Source organism: Zophobas morio, unplaced genomic scaffold, assembly GCF_036711695.1.
Source record: "Zophobas morio isolate AGI-343-1 ecotype UQ-CSIRO unplaced genomic scaffold, CSIRO_AGI_Zmor_V1 ptg000007l, whole genome shotgun sequence".
NCBI lineage: Eukaryota > Metazoa > Arthropoda > Insecta > Coleoptera > Tenebrionidae > Zophobas > Zophobas morio.
This window is the reverse complement of record NW_026972112.1, coordinates 8,629,262-8,649,322: the sequence shown is the minus strand read 5'-3', so window position 1 is coordinate 8,649,322 and position 20,061 is coordinate 8,629,262. Positions and strand designations below refer to the sequence as shown.

Genomic DNA, 20,061 nt, shown 5'->3' with positions numbered 1-20,061 from the left:
ACTACCTACATGCTGTTCCACATAAAAATTCATCTTGAGAACGAACAGCATTGACGTGCTGTAAATGCTATAGTTTTTAGTTTGAAGAGGAAATATTAATTTAGTCCAACGTAAATAAGTATGACGCATACATGACGTCGGCGTCGACGCAAAGTTATATTTTTCCTAAGTTGCAACGTATATTTTTTCTAACGGATTTTAATAGACCATTAAATTATAATCATGATTATATAAAACTTTTATGTGTTGTGTTTTAATTGTAACTAATAGATAGGTATAAATTATAAAAATGACCAGCTCGCAGTCCAGATTTGACGCTCTTAGATTAATTTTTGTGGTGATACGTCAAAGATGTGGCGCATTTGCAACGTTCGCGTGATTTAGGATATTAGAAAAATAGAATATTAGAAATATTTGTATTTCTTTAACACGTGATGCTAAAGAACACAAGTCGCGAACTTATAAGAAGTTTTGTGTTCAATGTTCAGAGAAACTTTTCGAACATATGTGTACTTGATACTTAAATGACTATTTTTAAAACAGGTCTTCGTAATTTTTTGTAAACTAATAGTGCTAGTACCTACTTTATTTTGTTCAACTTAAATTTTTGTATAATTATATTTTTCCTTCTAGACTGACAACTCTTAAGCGATTTATATATCTAATTGTAATCGCAATTTAATGATCTATCAAAATCAGTTGAAAATATAGGTATGTTGTATTTGCAATGTACCCACTAAATTAAGCTTCCCCATTCAAGCTAATACCAATGACGTCTACAGAATTTCAATATTTCTATCAGTTTTGAAGTTATGCCTAAGCGCGCGGATTTTTTCTTTATCTGGGACACTTTGTACACCTATTTGTTTATCCAGTATAAACCTATTCTTGGTACCTAATAACGTCCCTTCTATTTCAAAAACGCGAAAAATATTATGAATTCTGATGACTGATTAATTTTATGTTTTCTGGATGTTTCACAACTTGTAGAATACTACAATGTCAATCCCTCATGTGATTCTGTCAGTTCTCTGTTGGCGATTTTAATAAGAAGACATAATTTCCGAACGTAGTGATAGATCGACTACTGGCAAATTCTAGGTCGACCTTTAAGACAGTCATGTAAATGGTAAAGTTTTAACCAAAATGTCTCTCATGTCATCAAATTTTAACACAAAATTTGATGACATGAGAGACATTTTGACATTAATTTAAAATTTTGTTAGGTGGATAAATCCCGTTTACAAGTAAGTGCAGAATTCACCCCTGTTTTAATTTCAACAAATAGATCATAAATTTAATGTAACAGGATTTAGGTACGCGTTATCAAATTTTGTAAATTTGCGCCTATAAATGATTTTAAGCAATGAGTTCTTATCTAATAGTTTGGAAACAACCCATTTATTTCTCTCAAAATTCGTAGACTACAGTCATGATAATGTTGCAATTCTTATTACTATTATTACTGTTACAAAAAGGTTGCTAAGTAAATTTTTGGTGAAAAATACGCACTAATACGCAGGCAGAATTGGTTGTGCTTTAGAGACGAAGGAAGTTCTGTCTAAATAATTTCAGACGAGTTTTTTTATATTCTTAGTCGTAAAGCACTGTCGTGAGTAGATTATCTATATTACAAATCTTCATTAAAATTTTAAGAGCAGTTTAAATTCAAAATTAAGTAAAATTACTATATATTTTTGAAATAACATCAGTAAAAAAATTTACTACTGTACCATATACCACTGTATTCCTATTTCCGGCACGGCGCCATAAACAAATCTCCAAAATGTTAAAAAAACATATCCACACTCGATCCGAAAATCCTCTTATCACCACCACAGCCTCACCCCTCTACCCAATCAATCCAATCCGGCTCAAAGTGCCACCGTCCAAAACTAATCGTAAACTCGCACGCTTACACACAAACGTGTTATTGATTAGCGGCCGGCCTGTAGCATCAACATCCCAACAGATTGCCCCTCTATAATTGAATACCCCCCACTTCTCAGGTCGTTCACGTCGTAAATCTCAGGAGGCGTTTCTTATCAGCTGTAGTTCGTCCCCGCCTCCCGTCGCCGACCAATCGTCATCGTCACACATGAGCTCGACCGGTCGCATCGATTTCGGTTTTTTTCAGGGGGTTTCACTGGCTAAACACCCGAGCCACCGCCACCGTACACGTTTGCGAACACCATACGTCGGACGGTTGCTCTTCGTCACGTCATTTTCTTTATGTCAAACTAGTTTTTTAACCTTGACGGGAGAACAAGATGACTTTACTTCAGCGCATATTGTTTTTTGTTGAGTTGTTTATGGGTTTGGGATTGGGGGGGAGGTGGGTCGGCGAAAACAAAAGCGAGAAATACCGAAGGATGGCATTTGGGAATAATGTGGATTTATATATAGGTTGCTAAAAATACCGATGTGTCGATTAAGTAGACGCATTCTGTCACCGAAAATGTTTTGGTTTAGAGTTGACTTACGCAAGCAAAAATGATGATGGTAATGATACTAATAAATCTATTATATTGTACATGGTTTTGCAGCTACAAAATGTAGAAAAGATTTTATTAAAAGAGTGGCATTTTAAGTACTCTCATTAAATAAAATTTTAAAAGTCAATAGTGAGTCCAAGAACTCATTTATTGCTCACACTCATGGGTTGTTTCATTCAAACACAAAATTCCTTTTTCGCTTGAAACACTCAGACAAATTAAGAATTGTTTATTATTCTTATTACTTGGATAGATACGTTTATTTTGAGTTCAGCGAGACATAGTTAAAGTCGGGCAATATCAAACTGCGTCGCGTTATGTAGGTACGTAGGTGAATCTGACATGATATATGATGGTCGTTCCCACCTAGATTCATTGCGATAAGTCTTACTCAGAATTGCAATCCTAACATACAAAAAAAATATTGTGATACCTAGTAAACGTATTTATCCACCTACATCAAAATACATATATAGATATTCTTTTTATTTATCCAAAAATATTCAAATGAAAACATTAAATTTCATCTGTGATTTTACCTTAATTTTGAGGTGAAATTTTATTTTACCTAAAAATTAAAGTTTTAAAAAATTATGGGTAATTATTACATTTACGTCCGGTAAAATTACAATTTTTTTACAGTGTACCTATAATTAAATTTCAATGTAAATATCAGCTTTTCGTTGTTGCCCTGTTGTAATTATTTAAACAGTATTTTTAAGATATTTAGAAAAATATATTTTTAAGGAAATGCCATCAACTTTTTCTTTTCAAATAGAAGGTCGTACGTTTTTTAAGTGCGTTGAATACAGTATTTTCTTCATTATCAACTTCTTTTTTCAAATATAATATTTTATATACCGGGTGTCTGGAAAATAGCGGATTAACTCTCCGCTACGCTCTTAAGAAACAACTGGTGTGTCTGGGAAAAATAGTAAAAAAAAATCTTTCTCCCATTTTGGTGGAGTTATAATGATTTTAAAATTGGTTCTTTTGTTACTTTTAACAACTAAACAATCATTCATTATCAGAATAACTAGAAATAAAACTTTTAGTTAATATTTTTCTCGCCCATGACCATGTTTAATTACCATTTCAGTTAGAATGCACAAAGATATGGCTGTGTTGTTTTTGTAATAGGTAATTTGATAAAATTCCATTTGACAACAATGTTTGCCTGATATAATAAAGTTAAGGTGGATTTCAGCTACCATCGTTACTAAGTAACCAGAAAGTAAGCCAGAGGTATTCACGCATTAGGTGTGTGCGGTGTTGCCAATTTTACTTTAATAAAATTACGTTTTTTCCGTAATCTAAATCATAAAGAATTTTTTTATAATTTTTTGGGACTCCCTAAACCCTCGTATATAACGTACTGAAGAGTTAATCCGCCATTTTCCAGACACGCGGTATAATAAGTATAAATAAAAATAAAATCCAGAAAAACCAGCACATCCGAATTATTTTTTCCAAATTTCAAGCTTCTATATCTTTTCAAATTATCTAAAATATTTAAATGGAACAGGTCAACACTAATGCCGTCTTTTTTTAATTTAATATATATATATATTTTTTAATGTATTAAACCTAATGAATTACAAGTATGTGCAACATCATTAGAAAAAATACAAAATATTCTGTTCGACGCATTTAAAAAACAAAAAATTATGTTATATACAGGATGTTCAATAAATAGTGCACCAACTGAACCTTATACCTACTTATTATTAAGTACGCAAGTCTAATTTCGAGAAAAAATAGAAGAAGAGTCTGTAGGGATCTGAATGATCTGGAAAAATTTGAATGAATCTGAGAGAATTTAAGGGAATGTGAAAGAATCGGAGAGAATCTGAGAGATTCCGAAAGAATCTGAATAAATCTAACAGAATTTAAAGGAGTTTGTAAGAATCTGAGAGAATCTAGAAAAATTTGGAAGAATTTGGAAAAGTCTGCAGGGATCTGAAAGGTTTTGTAAGGATCTCAAACAATCTGAACAGAACTGAAAAATTTTAAAGAATCTTGAGGATTTCCATCCAAAAGGAAGAGTCGTAAAGAACTTGAAAGAATTTGAAAAAATCTGGAGGAATTTGAACCATTTTGCAGGAATCTAAAGCGATGTGGTACAATTTGAAAGGATCTGGAAGGGTCTGAAACGATTTGAAAGGTGAAAAATTCTTGAGAATTTGAGAGGATCTGAAAAAATCTAACGGAATCTGAAAGACTCTGGGAAAATATAACAGAATGTGAGAAAATCGACAGAATCTAGGAGGATCTGAAGGAATCTGGGTGAATCTGCGAGAATCTAAAAGAAATTGGAAGATTCGAGAAGGATCTGAAGGAATCTAAAACGATCTGAATGAACTTGTGAGAATCCGAGCAAATTTTGAGGAATTTCCAAGAATTTAGGAAAATTAAAGAGAATCTAAAGAAGAATTTGGAAGAATGTTGATGTCTTTGAAAGCATCTGAAAAAATTCGAACAATCCGGGAGGATCGAAAAGCATCCGGAATAATCCGAAAGAATAAAAAAACAATCTAAAGAATCTGAAAGAGAGAACCAGAAAGAAAATGAAAAAGTGTGAAAACATCTAAAAGAATGTGGAGGAAATTGAGGGAATCTGAGAGAATTTGAGAGAAATTGGGAGATTGAGAAAGAATTTAAAGGAATTTGAGAGAATCTGAAAGAATCTGAGAGAAATTGGGAGATTCGGAAAGAAATGAAAGGAATCTGAGGGAACTTGTGAGAATCCAGAAGCACCTAAAAAAACTGGAAAAATCTAGAACAGTCTGCAGGGATCTGAAAGGATCTAAATGGAAAAATCTAAATGATCTAAATCGATTTCTAAGGATTTGAAAAATTTTGGAAATCTGACAAAAACTTGATATATTTTTTGGCCTAGAAAAATTACACATTTTTGATGTGCTTAATGTTTATAAAATTTAATTTTGTCCGAAAAAATTCGATTCTAACTAAAAACGCAAGCACAACAATATCATTTAGATATTGAAGCATCTAGATTCGTATTGCATGTTTCTGTAAAAAACAACGGTGATATGGATAGGATTAATGGTAGATATATTCATTTTCCAGATGCCTTCGTATTAATTAGCCTGTTTAAATTTTATACATTTGTGTTTTCAAATAATTGAGATATGTATTAAAGAAATAGGTAAACCGGAACACCCCGTTTATAAGACACTGTACATCTTTTTCTGAAAATTAATAGATATAATAATTATGGAGCAATGTAATTAGGTCTCAAGATTATAAAATGCTAAATAAATTATGGCACAGTTTAACATATGTAAAAACTTTCATCTGCGCAATTGCAATACGCCTACGAAGACAACTTCAGTTTTTTATCAAACCGATTTTTTTGTAAATAAAATATAATAAGACAAAATTTAAAATATAGATTACATAGCAAATATTTTGTGTAAATTCAATTTAAAAATTCCTAAGATATGACTGATTTTGGAAAATAACATACCCTCTAAAAAAATAGAGGGCGGGTGGGCGGGGTTAATACTTGCTACACAAGACCGAACAACATTAAGTAGTAGTAGTAACCAGAATGAAGAGAGGGTGGATGAATCATTTGATACTGGTTGCTTATAAAATTGTGCAGAAAGCTATTTAATTCAGTTCGTTGACCGTAATCATTTCAGTTATTGCAACAAATTGATGCTTGTTATTATTTTTTCCGATAGGTTTTAATTTTTGAAACTCATTTAGACTTGTGCGCAATTAGCATGTCCCAACAACGCCCACCCACCCTCTATTTCTTTAGAGGGTATATTAATTGCCAAAATCAGTCTTATTTTAGCAAGTATTATCCCCGCCCATCCGCCCTCTATGTTCTTAGAAAGTATGTCATTTTTTCAATTAGTTTAATCTTAGCCTGTACTAGCCCCGCCCACCCGCCCTCTAATTTCTTAGACACTATAACATTTGCCAAAAAAATTTTTAACACGAATTCTTTTTAGGCAAGATGTAAAACTATACCATTTGCGACATCTGGTATGTTTCGGAAAAAGTAGTCTCCCGTTTCCGTCTGTCTGTCTGTCTATCTGGTGTCTGTACCTATTCATTTTTATTAGACACGTAATCTCCGAAACTGCTGGACCAATTGTTGTCAAATTTTGTACTTTTTTAAAAAGATCATGTATAGATGGTTACATGCTAACTAAAATTTTGCTAATCATCCCCACCAACAATTTGATGACGTCATTTCAAATAATTCTATGTTTATTTGATTTAACTGTTATGCAACAATATAGTCTTCTAGTGGTGTACGAATCCACTTTGAATTTTCCCTTAACGGTCCAAATTTTTGCAAAAACGTTATGCACTGTATAATAAATAAATAAATAAAATACTAAAAAAAATAAGGAATGATTAAAAAATAGCGGCTTAAATGTAGAAGTCATAGGCTTCAAAGTTTAAATTTTCTTTTAGATGACCAAATGTTAATTCGCTAAGTAGTAAGTACTTAATAAAAAATTTATTACGGTACAAATTTGCTTGAAAATTTTGTTATGCAACATACATTAATTTTATGGACCACCCACTGGTGTTGAAAAAATGACGCACCCACTCAACGATACATGAATAAATTCACAAGTCTAAGTTCGGGAAAAATCATTAAAAAACTCTTTACAACAACTTTAGAAAGATAGATCAAAAAATATGAAAATTTAGCCACCGCCGCCAAATTTATCATAATAGTTATTTATATATTAAGGGCATAATTGGGAGATTATGGCACGAGGGAATGTTTAAAGCCCGACAAAGGGCAATTATGCCCGTGGTACATACGTTTTATTCTAAGTACATATTTTAGTTTCTAAAATATTTTTAACGGAAGCGGAAAACGTTTATTCAAAAGAAATTTTAGAAGAATTTGAAGTCGGCCAGGGAATGATTTGATGAAATATTATTTTCCCAACTTTAATAAAATGTTGAATATCGAAGCTTGTTTGAATAATTAATTAATGTAAATGAATAATCAATCGTTGCTTAGCAATTTCTGACTGATTTATGCCATAAAGGCCAATTTATGCCCGCATTTGGGTGCTTATAAACAAGATTATGATTCTAAAATAGAATAAACAAATTTTAAGTTTTCTTAAATGTTATAAAATGAAGAAATCTGTAAATAAAACCAGAAGTCTCAAAATTATTCTGAATAATGAAAGTCCAATTTATTTCAGACACATAGGTAACACAAAGTAGGTACTCAATTAAAATATGGTGAAATTTCGAAAAAAAAACCTTGAAGGGCTACATCTTCTACATTTGGACATTTTTTGAACGTAGGTACTATATATAATGAGGAAACAATGATATTTGCAAAAAAAAAATGTAAATAATAATTAATAATACAATAATAATAGTAATATCCATGATACTTACCCTTTTTAACGTTTGGATTTATTTATTTTTTATGTAAAAATTAGTTATATAGATAAAAATCATCATTTGGGCAATTAATTATAATTAAAAAAAGTTTATCTACTTTATAACAAAATCCAATGTTCCTTTTCAAATACTAGGTAGCTCCCATGGGTCTTGTATTTTATTTAATCTGTTAGATAAGTTAAATTTAATAGTTAAATTAAATTGGTTGAAATGAAGTCTATTTGCATTGTAGAAATAAAGTTCTTCATTGTTAGATTTAATCCTAGTTGTCTTCTGAAAAATTAAATTTGATAGGGGATTTCAAAAAATAAATAATATTGACAAACAATGTTATTAGGTATACCTATCTACTGATCTCAAAAAATTGCAACGAAATATTGCAAAATATTATGCCATCGCACGTTTTGTTATTTCGTTCATTAGAATAACTAAAATATCGAAATAGGTTCAACATAATAAATAAAATTAAACATACATTCGTAAGAGATATGAAATCTTCACAATGAAAAAAATTATCACGAAAACCAAAAACATCTAAATACGAATAGGTACAATAACTGAAATTTCAGGTTTTCCCTCACCAGACTGTGTGTCTTAAGTTTGTTTCTTCGATTTTAATATTTTCATGGACACCAATTATTACATATTGCAATAAAATATTTATTTTAGTTAACCAATATTTCTAAGATAAGTAAACAAATAAGTTTATTATTTCTGCTGTCTTAGAATTAGGTTTAACATAATTTCTACAGTAGATATACGTATTCGGTTCCTAAATTAAAGTGCTTGTATCTGCTAAATATCACAATCTGTAGCAACATGTCAGTCCATGAAAATAACCAGCAACTAAAAAAAAAAACTAAAATATGCATTCTATTTAATACTACATATTCCCTAAATAGTGAAGGTCTCAATTAACAATATTTTTAGCACTTCCCGCCGCACAGTGCATTAGCACGAGATTACTAGGTCTTAAAACATCGGCTTTAATTCTAATTTTATGACAGACACCAGTTGTGTGATATATGACTCGAATAACTACCGAGCCACCGAACACCGATCGATTAATTTTACTATAAAAATGCTCCGCTTCAGTCCACCGTCGATAATAGTTATGACTTTTTATACATCCTCACATTTATTTTCCATTAATTTTATAGCAGTTTTTATGTTCTCCCCGCCGAAATGTCTAACATAACCTAGTATTACGTGCAGGATGGCCGAAAGCTGGGTTACGGGGCGATGCAAGGTATCCCCATGGTTGCGTCGTCGCCAGTTCGACACGACTCGCCCATCGGTGTCCTCCCTTTGGAAGTCCAAGCATACCAACCTCCGTGGAAAGCCCTATCAGATTTCGCCCTTCACGCTGATCTCGAGCAGCCCCATCAGCCGGCCTTTCAGCAACTCGTCAACCAGGTAGGACAATCGTTTTTTTCGCACGAGTTTTGCTCGAAATTTGCACCTTTGTAGACTAGAATGAGTGTAAAAAGTGAATCTGTTTGACTAGGTTGTAGCGGTTTGGATGAGGTATTAAACCTATTAATTGTTACTGAATTTCGATAAACCGTGTGTAATAAAAAATTATAATTTGGTGATAAAAGAAGATTAGTTGTAATAATGTAGGCTGTAATAGATTCAGATTTCGCTGAATTGAGTAGTTTAGTTCTTATTATCATAAAAATCTCGTAATGGATAGAATGTGCAACTCTGCAGGAGCGTAAAAGGCGATTTTAGAATATTTATTAGGTTTCCGTCGCCACGATTTTTTTTTTGTGAAACTGGAGGCTCAAAAATGAAAAATGTAGAATAACAAGACTTAAAAGAAGTAAAAACGTATTGAAGAATTTTATTCTCCACTTTAAACCATTCTGTTTTTTTATACGGTCTTATTTGTATATTAAATCGTCGTGAATACTGTAAACATATATTATTACTTATAAGTGTAAGGAAGTGTTATAAAGTACAACAAAATATAGAATATAAAAGAAATCTACATTTCCACTGTTCGGGGTTTTCTATTATTTTTCATTACCGACTAGTAAAACGTTCTTTGATCTTTCTGATGTAAAAACAGATACCCTAAGGATAGAAAAAAAAGTTACGGATTGATGGTTGACTTTCAATGTACTATTAATTGTCGGCACACTGAAAATTTCATATGTATATAGTGCTCATATTTTAAGTCAATAATAAATGGACAGCTCAAGCCCATGTCCCAGACCACCATCCCTATAAGTGATGAGACACACTGTATGCAATATTTTGGGACTAAAATCATGTATGTATGAATTGTATTGCTGCAACAGATGGATTTATTTAAAATTTTTGAAACTGATAATTTTTCCAGATAACTTAATGTGAATAGTAAATAGCGTTTCAAAGAATAATTTAAAATTTACTTCTTTCTAAAAATTGAGGATGAAAGAAAATGCCAAAAGAAAAAAACAAAGGGAAACGTTACAACTGCAGTAGAAAAATAATCCATGAGAGCAAAAAATTACATCAAACTTGTGTCACGTAGGACAGAATCTCTCACATTTTTTGTAATTTTTTGAGAGGTCGTTATAACTTTTGATAAATACAATGTAAGTAACCGAAAAAATTATTAATTTTCTGATACTGCGTAGGTAATCAACTAGAAAAAAATACAGCATATTATGAGGCACAAACAAAATGACTATTCTAACAATTTTTGAGATAATGGTACCCATTTTCTTGGAAGGATGAATAAATAAATTTTAATTAACGTTCTGTAATCGCTAAATCTATGTTTTTGTTCTGCCGAAATATCAGAGAAGTAGGTATCTTATACAGTTTCCGAGATTAATCGTTAAATTTGATGGTACAAGTTTTTTTTTAGGAGAGCCCACATAAATTGTCAACTAATTATTATTTTTTAAAATGGAAAGAATAAGCTAATTTTCGTTCCTAATTTACTCTATTTGTGTTAATTTTAAAAATTCGGAGTCATGGATGGTTCAGAAATTTCTGAAAAAACAAAGATAGGCACAGGCAGCAAACAAACTGTACATTTTCGTTTTCAAATAATTCGAAAAACATACAGCTATCGTTCAAAAAATAAAAACATGGAAACTTTTCTTAAAAATTTTGTTTAAAATATACAGGATGAGTCACTAAATGCATCGTTCTAATCACAAAAAATCAGAGTTGCATATATATTAAAATTATTTTCCACTATACAGAGTGTTTTGTTTTTGGGACATAGCACACAACTTAGTGTTTTTAAATAAAACAACCTAGCCTATATATTTTTGCATATTCTCATGAGCCTCTTCCTAGGTTTTGTACATAATACTTAGTTCATTTTTGAAATTATAATGTGACGTTGCCACGTTATATATTAAGAGTTCACAAAAAAAATCACAATAATGTTACTTTTAAAATCTATGTTGCAATATTTGACGAAGAGATGAACAGAGCTTTATTGTATCAATTAAATCAAATTTTAGTATACAAGGTGTTTATAAAAAAATCTAAAAATTACAATTTTCAAATATGGATATTTCAGTTTTATCAAGTGGAAGACGCTGTATTCTGTTACTGCAACTTTCTCTGGTTTTTGTTTTCTTTCTTTCAATATGTCTACGTCTTTTTTTATACCTACAATTATTTACATTTTTCACATATGCAGGATGTTACAATTATAAATGCAATAAATATTCGTAAAAATATAACAGATACATAAAAAACGATATATGTAAATGTTAAATAAGAGTATCTTTTAACTTTCCGAGAGTAAATTCACTACGAAACAATAGGTCGCTCCGTATGTCTGTCTATCTGTGTGTCTGCCGTCTGTCCGGATTTTTATTAGACAGATTTCCGAAACTACTGAACCAGTTGTTAAATTTTATGTGTATTACGAATTTATTACATGATCAAAATTTGGCTAATCATCCCTACCAACAATTTGTTGACGTTATCTCCAAAATTTAAATTTTATAAAATGAGATACTCCTGCACACGTGGTTTATGAAACCCTGTTGAATTTTTATATTAAATATCCAGATTTTTGGATAAAAAAAACAAAACTACAACATCTTGCAATTTAACTTTGAAATTGCTGTGAAATTTTGGAAACGTTTTAAATTATTGTATTAAGCATGGTAAATCCTTAATCATTTTTTTTTGTTTATGGCCCTCTAGAACAATAATGACATGATTTTACAATTTTTTCGACTTAATTCATATTTATCAAATATGGTTTTTGGTGATTCCAAAAACATTGTTTATTATTTCAAATCCAATTGTCAACTCGGGTTTAAGGATTGGATTATCGGACACTTTAGATGAAATTTCTAATCTGAAATCAGTACAAAGCAAAATGGTACGTTTCACTTCGCATTTTTTTTTTCATCTATTTAAGCTTTTTTACCTACCTGTTTTTTCATCTAGTTTAAGGTACTTTATCATGTTTTTTATAAAGTAAAAAAGTCTATTTTTGTCGTGAAGTTTTTTTTTAATACATTTTTTTTAACATTTCACCGCATTTTTAAGGTTGTTTTTTAAAATGTTGTGAATTTCTAAAGATTTTGACCATGATTTCAGCAGATCCATATAGAAACCGCTGACTTTGAGATTTTTATAAAAAAATAGAAAAAAACACTTCAACGTCAAAACTGGCCTGTTAAAATGATAAAGCACCTTATAATAAATTAAAAAACAAAATGTGAGTTGAAACCTACCAATTTACTTACTACTAATTTGTCCCTTTTTTGTGTTATACATTTAATTTTATAGTATACTCCTGCATGTGTGATTCACGAATCCGTGTCGCGTTTTCATCCAAATTTTTGGGGAAAAAAATCAAAACTGTGTAACATTGTACAACTTAACTTTGAAATTGTAAAACCGAATGCTTTAAAATCTTACAAGTTTAAGATTATCGTAAGCATAGTAAATCGTTAATCAAAATTTTTTCGTTTATGGTTTCCTAAAAAATAATGACGTCATTTTATAATTTTGTAGAACAAATGTTTCTTAAATTTTATAGAGCTACATACTAACATATTCCATGTATGTTTAATTTAAATTCGCGTTGAGTTTTTACGCCAGACATCGAGATTTTTGGGAAAGAATTCAAACTTGTATTTTACAATTTAACTTGAAAATTGCAAAAGCGGATGTACTGAAATATTGCAAACATTTTAAGGTTATAGGAAAGATGATAAATCTTTAATCAAAATTTGTTCGTTTAAGCCTTCCCAAAAAATTATGACGTCATTCTGAATTTTAGAAAATTAAATTTTATAAAATAACATATTCCTGCATGTGTGATTTATGAATCCGTGTTAAGTTTTTACCTTTAGCATCTAGATTTTTCGAAACAAACTATTTTAAGATTATTTAAAAGATGGTAAATCGTTAGTCAAAATTTGTCCGTCACCTCACATTTTTGCAGAATTTCTTCAAATTTATTAGTGTTTTTGGGAAATAAACTGCGTATGAATTAATCAAGCAGTCTTTTCCTCTGGGTTAAGGACACAAAATCAACCAAATTTCATTTTCTTTTAATAGCTGATATTTATGCTAGTACTAATCGAATTCGGTCCAAGTATAAACATAAACAGTCGAAATTAAGCATATACTGAGAAATTGAAATTGTCAACATTTTTCCCGTTAGTTATCTGCTTTAAATATATTTCATATTTAAAGACGTAGGGGTTGCGGGGATGTTAATTACGCCGCTTTATAGAGGTTAACCGCTATCACAAAACGAAAATCGCAGAATCTAATTTTATAATTTTTTAAAGAAGCGGAATTTATCAGACCATACTTCAAAGGCGAGGGAACTTCTGTCAAAATAACCTTCTACAATTTTTTACTAGCTTTGTTTTTCTTGGTAGCGTCATCAAAATTCCAAAAACAAAATAATTGTGTGCGTGTCTTAAAAAAGTAAAAAATCGCAATGTGTAGTTATAACTTTAAACATAGAAAAGAACTTAACATAAAAGGAAAATAACAAAACACATAATAAGATGCAGTAATAAAATAATAAGAATTTGAAATACAGGGTGATGAAAAAATGACGTATAAACTCAATGATACGTTGTTAAGAAAGTCCTGAAGAACTCGAAAAAAATGGTTGCAAAAATACCTGAACCAAATTTTTGAAAATATTAAACTGCAAAATTTAATTAACTTCGTAATTCTGAATTCTGTGTATTTAATTGATGCAAAAAATGTCGTGAATCGAATTCTACCAAATTATTATCAAATTATTATTAATAACTGATTATTTAACTGGCTGTTAGGCATGCACTTCGTTAAAACGAATCAGAATTACCAAGTTAATTCTTCAACTTAGAAGTTTAATATTTTCAAAAGTTTGGTGGAGGTTTTTTTTTTGAGTTCTTCAGAACCTCCTTAACAACGTACCATCGAGCTTGTAGGTCATTTTCTCATCACCCTGTATTAAAAACAGATTATTTATAAATGACAGATATCAAATCACATATCTATTAATCACAGGGAAGAATTTACGTTTTTTTTTTTAATAAATACAGAGTGTTCTATTTGAAAATTGCAAATATGTAATTTTTTTATACCTAAACAATCTGATTTTTAAGATTTAATTTTATTTATGCGACAACAAAGCGTGCACATTTATTTAAATATCTACCCACAAAATATTGTAACACAAATAACCTTACTGCGATTTTTTTGTCTGAACTCTTCCATTGCTAAACAATTTCAAGAAAACTGGAATAAATAACGTGGCAACGTCGCATTGAAATTTCAAAAAATAAACTGTGGTTATAGATAAAACCTAAGAAGAAATCACTAAGAATATGTAGAAATATATAGGGTTTTTCATCATTAAAAAGATGTGGTTGTATTTTAGGTTCCGTAAAAACGGAACATTCTGTACAGTTGAAAATAATTTTAACTTTAGTCTTTAATTTTGTTTTTCTGTTTTTAATGTAGGTATACTTGATAAGATATCGAAGAGCGCGCGCTTATTGATCCACCCTGTGTATGCCGAGCAAAATAATGTATGATCGCAAGAGGTCCTAAAAACAAAATTTTGAATCTGTACTTGATGGATACGATTGTGTAAAAAGTCACTGAGTTGTCAAATTCTTGTCGTTCAAATTTTGGCAGTCAGAGAGAAATAGATTGGGAGTTCGAAAAGTATTACCGACATACGTTTTCTGAAACACAGCCAAGTGTCCAATTTATGAATCCATTCTTATTTTTATTTATATCTAATATTCCTAGACAATCTTAGGACAAAGAAATAACAAGTTACAAAAATAAAAAAACATTCTGTATAAATGCATACTCATCTTGACGCTTCACAGTTCGCAGAATACAAAAGTGCAAGTTCATTTATCCTTTCATATTATGTAAAGATTCGAATTGATTTTTTTAAACAAAAAACTCTCTAAATAACCATACCTACTAATTACTTTGAAATTTTAATTGTTTTTTAACGTTATCATGAAGATTGTGTTGTGAGCACTGGTGTGACTGAAAAAAATATATATTTGTGTAATCAAATTTTAGTTATTTTAGAAACTGTCTAAAAGTGTTCTCCAAAATTTTGATTTGTTAAATGCAAAATAGTTACTAAGATATAAAAAAGTATAGGTATATGACATAAAAGTCTCCTGTTTCCATGTGTCTGTCGTCTGTCGTGATAATGTTATTAGATAAATAATTGCCGAAACTACTTGAGAAATTATTGTGAAATTTTACATGTATTAAGTATTTAATTGTAACCAAAATTTGTCTGTTCGTTCCCAATAAAAAGTTGATGACATCTACTGCCAATTTTGCTAAAAAAATCTGTAAAATACTTTGATACGTGTATTCCAAAATTAGAAACTACATAGAAAGCGGATAAGAAACGAACTTGTTTAACTGATTATACTTCAGATGCAAGGGAAGCTCTATCTAAAGTGTTGTAGATACGAGTAAAGTACCTTTTTAAAAATATCTGATCTCGTCATAAAAAAGCCACATCGATTTTTTTCTGCTTCAATTTTATTCCTCTTTCTATACTACTAACTCTCGTAGAGAACAAAGCCGTCATCTTCAATTCGTCCCCCTTTTTCCGCCGCTGACGTTAAATTTTTAATTCCAGATGCACGGCTACGACCTCCCGCCCCCATCCATGGGCCCAGCGACGGGTCCGCCGCCCGGGATGCTGCCGTCGTCGGCGCCGCCGTCTGACGTCATGACGCACCCCGACAGCACCGACAGCTACGTTACCTACCTCGAAAGCGACGAGAGCCTGCCCGCCAGTCCCTAACACCCCCACAACTAGCCGTCGCCGCTTCCGCCCCTGAACGCTCTAACACCCCTGCTCGCCGCCTCTTTCCTCTTCTACCACCGCCGCCGAATGCTCGGCGGGCGGCTAGGCACGCCGCCGCCGTAACCATGGATACCACCTTCCTGCAGGGGAGAGGCACGACGAACAATCACCTTGTTTTTTAAATTGTTAATTGTTGACTGGAAATGGCCAGCGAAGCGCGCGATTCGAAAGAAAATCAAAATTTTTAACACATATCGCCGTTTCTTCTGATTTTGTTCTGCACGGACGTGGAAATAAGCGTGGGCAGTGAGGACGCTTCGGTGGCCAGTTCTCGGTGTCTTTATTGTGTTGCGATGTTCTGTCTTTATTATATTAACTATTGATGTTTTGTTGATGTTGTTACTGTCGGGGTAAGCGTGAAGCAGTTTTCTACTAACACTGTACCATATTGTAAAATTTATATATCTATAATGTAACATTTGATTGTACAATTTGTTATGAAATCTAACTTTGTCGCTAATTTGTAGATGTTATTAATTTTAGATTTACTACTGTGCATTCGAATGTATGATATTTTTACAGAGCTCTGTATCACATAATTTATTGCAATGGATTTATAAAAAATTGTATTTGATAAGAAATAAAACAGCAAGTTATATGTAAATAATGTTACATTAAAAAATTAATTTGTAAATAAATACATGAGATAATCATTACTGTTTTTCTTTAATCTTACTAACCCCAAGGACTTCACTAAAAATATTTCGGTCAACATTACTGGTGGATTTTAAACAACCATACATCTAGGTTTTTTCCCTATTGATAAATCGCAAACAGTAAGGGAGAGAATTCAGTTAAATTTAAACAAAGTTGAGTAATTTTGTCGCAAAAAAATAGTCTACTGAAAAGAGATAATTTTTTAAACAATTTCGGAAATATCTCCAAAAAATATTTTTTTTGCAAACTTAAATTTTCTTTCATACGGTTTATTAACGAATCGATTGCTGTAAAATTTTAAATATTTGTGTTGTGCCTACCAGTAGTTTTAAAATGAGTACAAAAACATATAAGCCTCCAGAACTATGTCTCTTATAATATTGGTATAGTTTCCCCAGTTATAATTCGGTTTTATGATAGTACCCCATTGTGTAATAGTGAAGTGAATGGATTTCACCATGTGTAATGGTAACGACATGGTTAAATCCTTATTTATGACTGTCCCATCACCGCCAGTAGTAATCTATTGTTAAGGAAATTAACTTTACACATCATAAAACCGAATTTGAACTGGGAAAACTATAGTAGAAGCTAAAAATTGTCCACCCTGTACCTCCAATTAAAAATTGTTTTATCATTTCTACTCGTACAGGACTAGAGTGATCTCTTCAGGTAACTGAAAATCTCAAACTTTAAAACTTAGGGAAAATTTTTGCATATTATTGGTAGAACTATGAAACAGAAATCAAATTTAGTAACCCTATATACAGGGTGAGTCACTAAGCGAGTGCGCCTCGATATCTGATAAATTATTAGAAATAAAAAAAAGTCTAAGACTAAAGTTGTACTATTTCACATATTCTGATTAACCTCTTCTTAGGCTTTGTAACCATACTTTATTTCAGAAATTTCAATGCAACGTTGCCAAATTATTCCAGCTTTTATTTTTAAAATTTGGGTTACAAAATTTTATGGAAAGATAAATAAAAATACCCGCTTTATTGTGATGTAAACAAATTTGCATTTTAATATACAGTCGTTCATAAAAAATTAAATTATAACGATTTACTAATATCGATATTTCAGTTTTTCACGATATTTCAGTTTTTCAAATGGACCACACTATATTTTATTACTGCATCATATTATATTTTTCGTTCTCTTTCTTTTTTGTGAAGTATTTTCTATATTTAAAGTTGGTAGTTATTCAGGTTTTTTACTTTTTTAATGAACATACTGACATATTAAAAGAAACAGAACAAAAAATAGAGTAAGATGCAGTAATAAAATACAAAGTGTTCTGTTTGCAAAAAACTGAAATATGTATCGATATTTGAAAACTGTAAAGTTCATTTTTTTATAAACACTCTGTAGGTTAAAATTATATTTAATTGATACCATAACAAAGCGTGTACCTCTGTTTACCCCTCCATAAAATATTGCAAAACATATATATATAATAAATAACGACATTACGATTTATTTTTTGTGAACTCTTGTATTGTTTTTTTTTTAATCGAATAACGTGGCAAAGTTACATCGGAATTTCCAAAATTAACTAAGATTGTAAAGCCTAGGAAGAGGCTATAAGAATATGTAAAAATATATAGAGCATTCTAGTTAAAAAAAATAAGATGTGTGGTATAACTCGAAAACAAAACACTCTGTATAGTTGAAAATAATTTTAAAAAAGAGTTGTAAACTTTAATCCTTGACTTTTTCCCATCTCCCATGAGATATTGAGAACCGGTCGCTTAGTACCACCTTGTATATTAAATAATATGCAACAATAGATAACAATCGTCGCATCAGTACCTTTATAGAAATTATTTGTCAATTATTTGACCATAATTGGCAAACCAAACAAGGAACGGATTGGTGTTGCCAACATAATTTTTTTTACATTAAATTCTAATGGTTGCTAGACGATTTTTTTCCGATCATATTATAACTAAATATTGACTTATTTTAACCAGTATTTCTGAATTACGGGCTGCAGATACGAGAAAATGTGATAAATTTAAATAAAACAGATAAAATGTGTATACTAATTTCAACAAACACCCTTATTCGGGTTCTGTAGTTAAAATTCCGATATACAAGGTGATTACAAAAGTTTGCACATAAAAAAATTACGTTCTTCCCATGTGGGTAGATAACCAATAATACAGCCCGAATGAGAGATTGTTACCTGCCTTAAATAAAATGCAGTGATAGATTTTCCAAAGTCAAAATTGATATACCTTCTTTTATAATTACCCTGTATTTTATCTAAGAACATCAGAGATTTTTTTTCATAGGAGCTCCACGCATTTTTTAGACCTTAAGCGTCTATTTGACCAAATAGAGTAGATTTTTTTTAATGTTTAATGCCAAATTATGTGACCTGAAGCTGGAATTAAACTCACTAGTTACGAAAAGCGTCATCAGTTTTTTGTTTTATGACTAGTTCACGTATATTGTAACCAAATAGAAAAAAACAACTTTTCTCAATTAACAAATTTGTCCTAAAAGCTGGGTCAATGTATTTAGTTAATGAAATGTTTCTTCAATTTTACCTATTCGCATATTCCTTTAAGGTAACGGAGTATCTATCCTTTACAATAGTTAACAAAAGCGTTGACATCATAGACTTTTAGTTCTTGAATTCGTTGACACTTAGTATCTGTGTTTACACGTTTAAAATTATACTTAATCAGTAATCACAGTTGACCATGATTGCGAATCCAAGGTTACTAAGATATAATTTACTAATTTTACGAGTATTTGTAATTTTTTGCGTCTGGACACCAATAGGTATAAAATTAGTTAGATACTAAATAGACTGAAACATTCTAGTACAAAATAAACCATTTTATTCATTATTATTATCGCCACAGTAACATTATCGCTTTCATCTTCTAATTTATGGAAATTGTAATTACATAAACACCTTCATGTAAATTAATCATTTGCTTCTGTACCTTGAATACCTTGAAAATACGACACGATTAAAAAAAATGACCTAAATACCTATAAATTTACGTCAAGTAATAGTTACGAACAATCAACGCTATTTATTTTTTCAAATGCTACCCTGTTGAAGAGACGGTCCTGCCTTCTGTCACTGTTAACTTCACCTGTCAACTGTCAAGTGTCAACCAGTGC

The 20,061-nt window shown here is 31.0% G+C and overlaps 1 protein-coding gene across 1 annotated transcript in view; it reads left to right on the top strand.

Moving 5' to 3' along the window:
* Window positions 1–16,841, top strand: part of LOC135124428 (insulin gene enhancer protein ISL-1) — an 85,170-nt gene extending 68,329 nt beyond the window's left edge. Inside the window, 3 exon segments of the mRNA XM_064049480.1 lie at window positions 9,132–9,332; window positions 16,027–16,176; window positions 16,179–16,841. Coding sequence (XP_063905550.1) covers window positions 9,132–9,332; window positions 16,027–16,176; window positions 16,179–16,379 — 552 coding nt within the window. The 3' untranslated portion in view covers window positions 16,380–16,841.
* The last annotated feature ends 3,220 nt before the right edge of the window (window positions 16,842–20,061 follow it).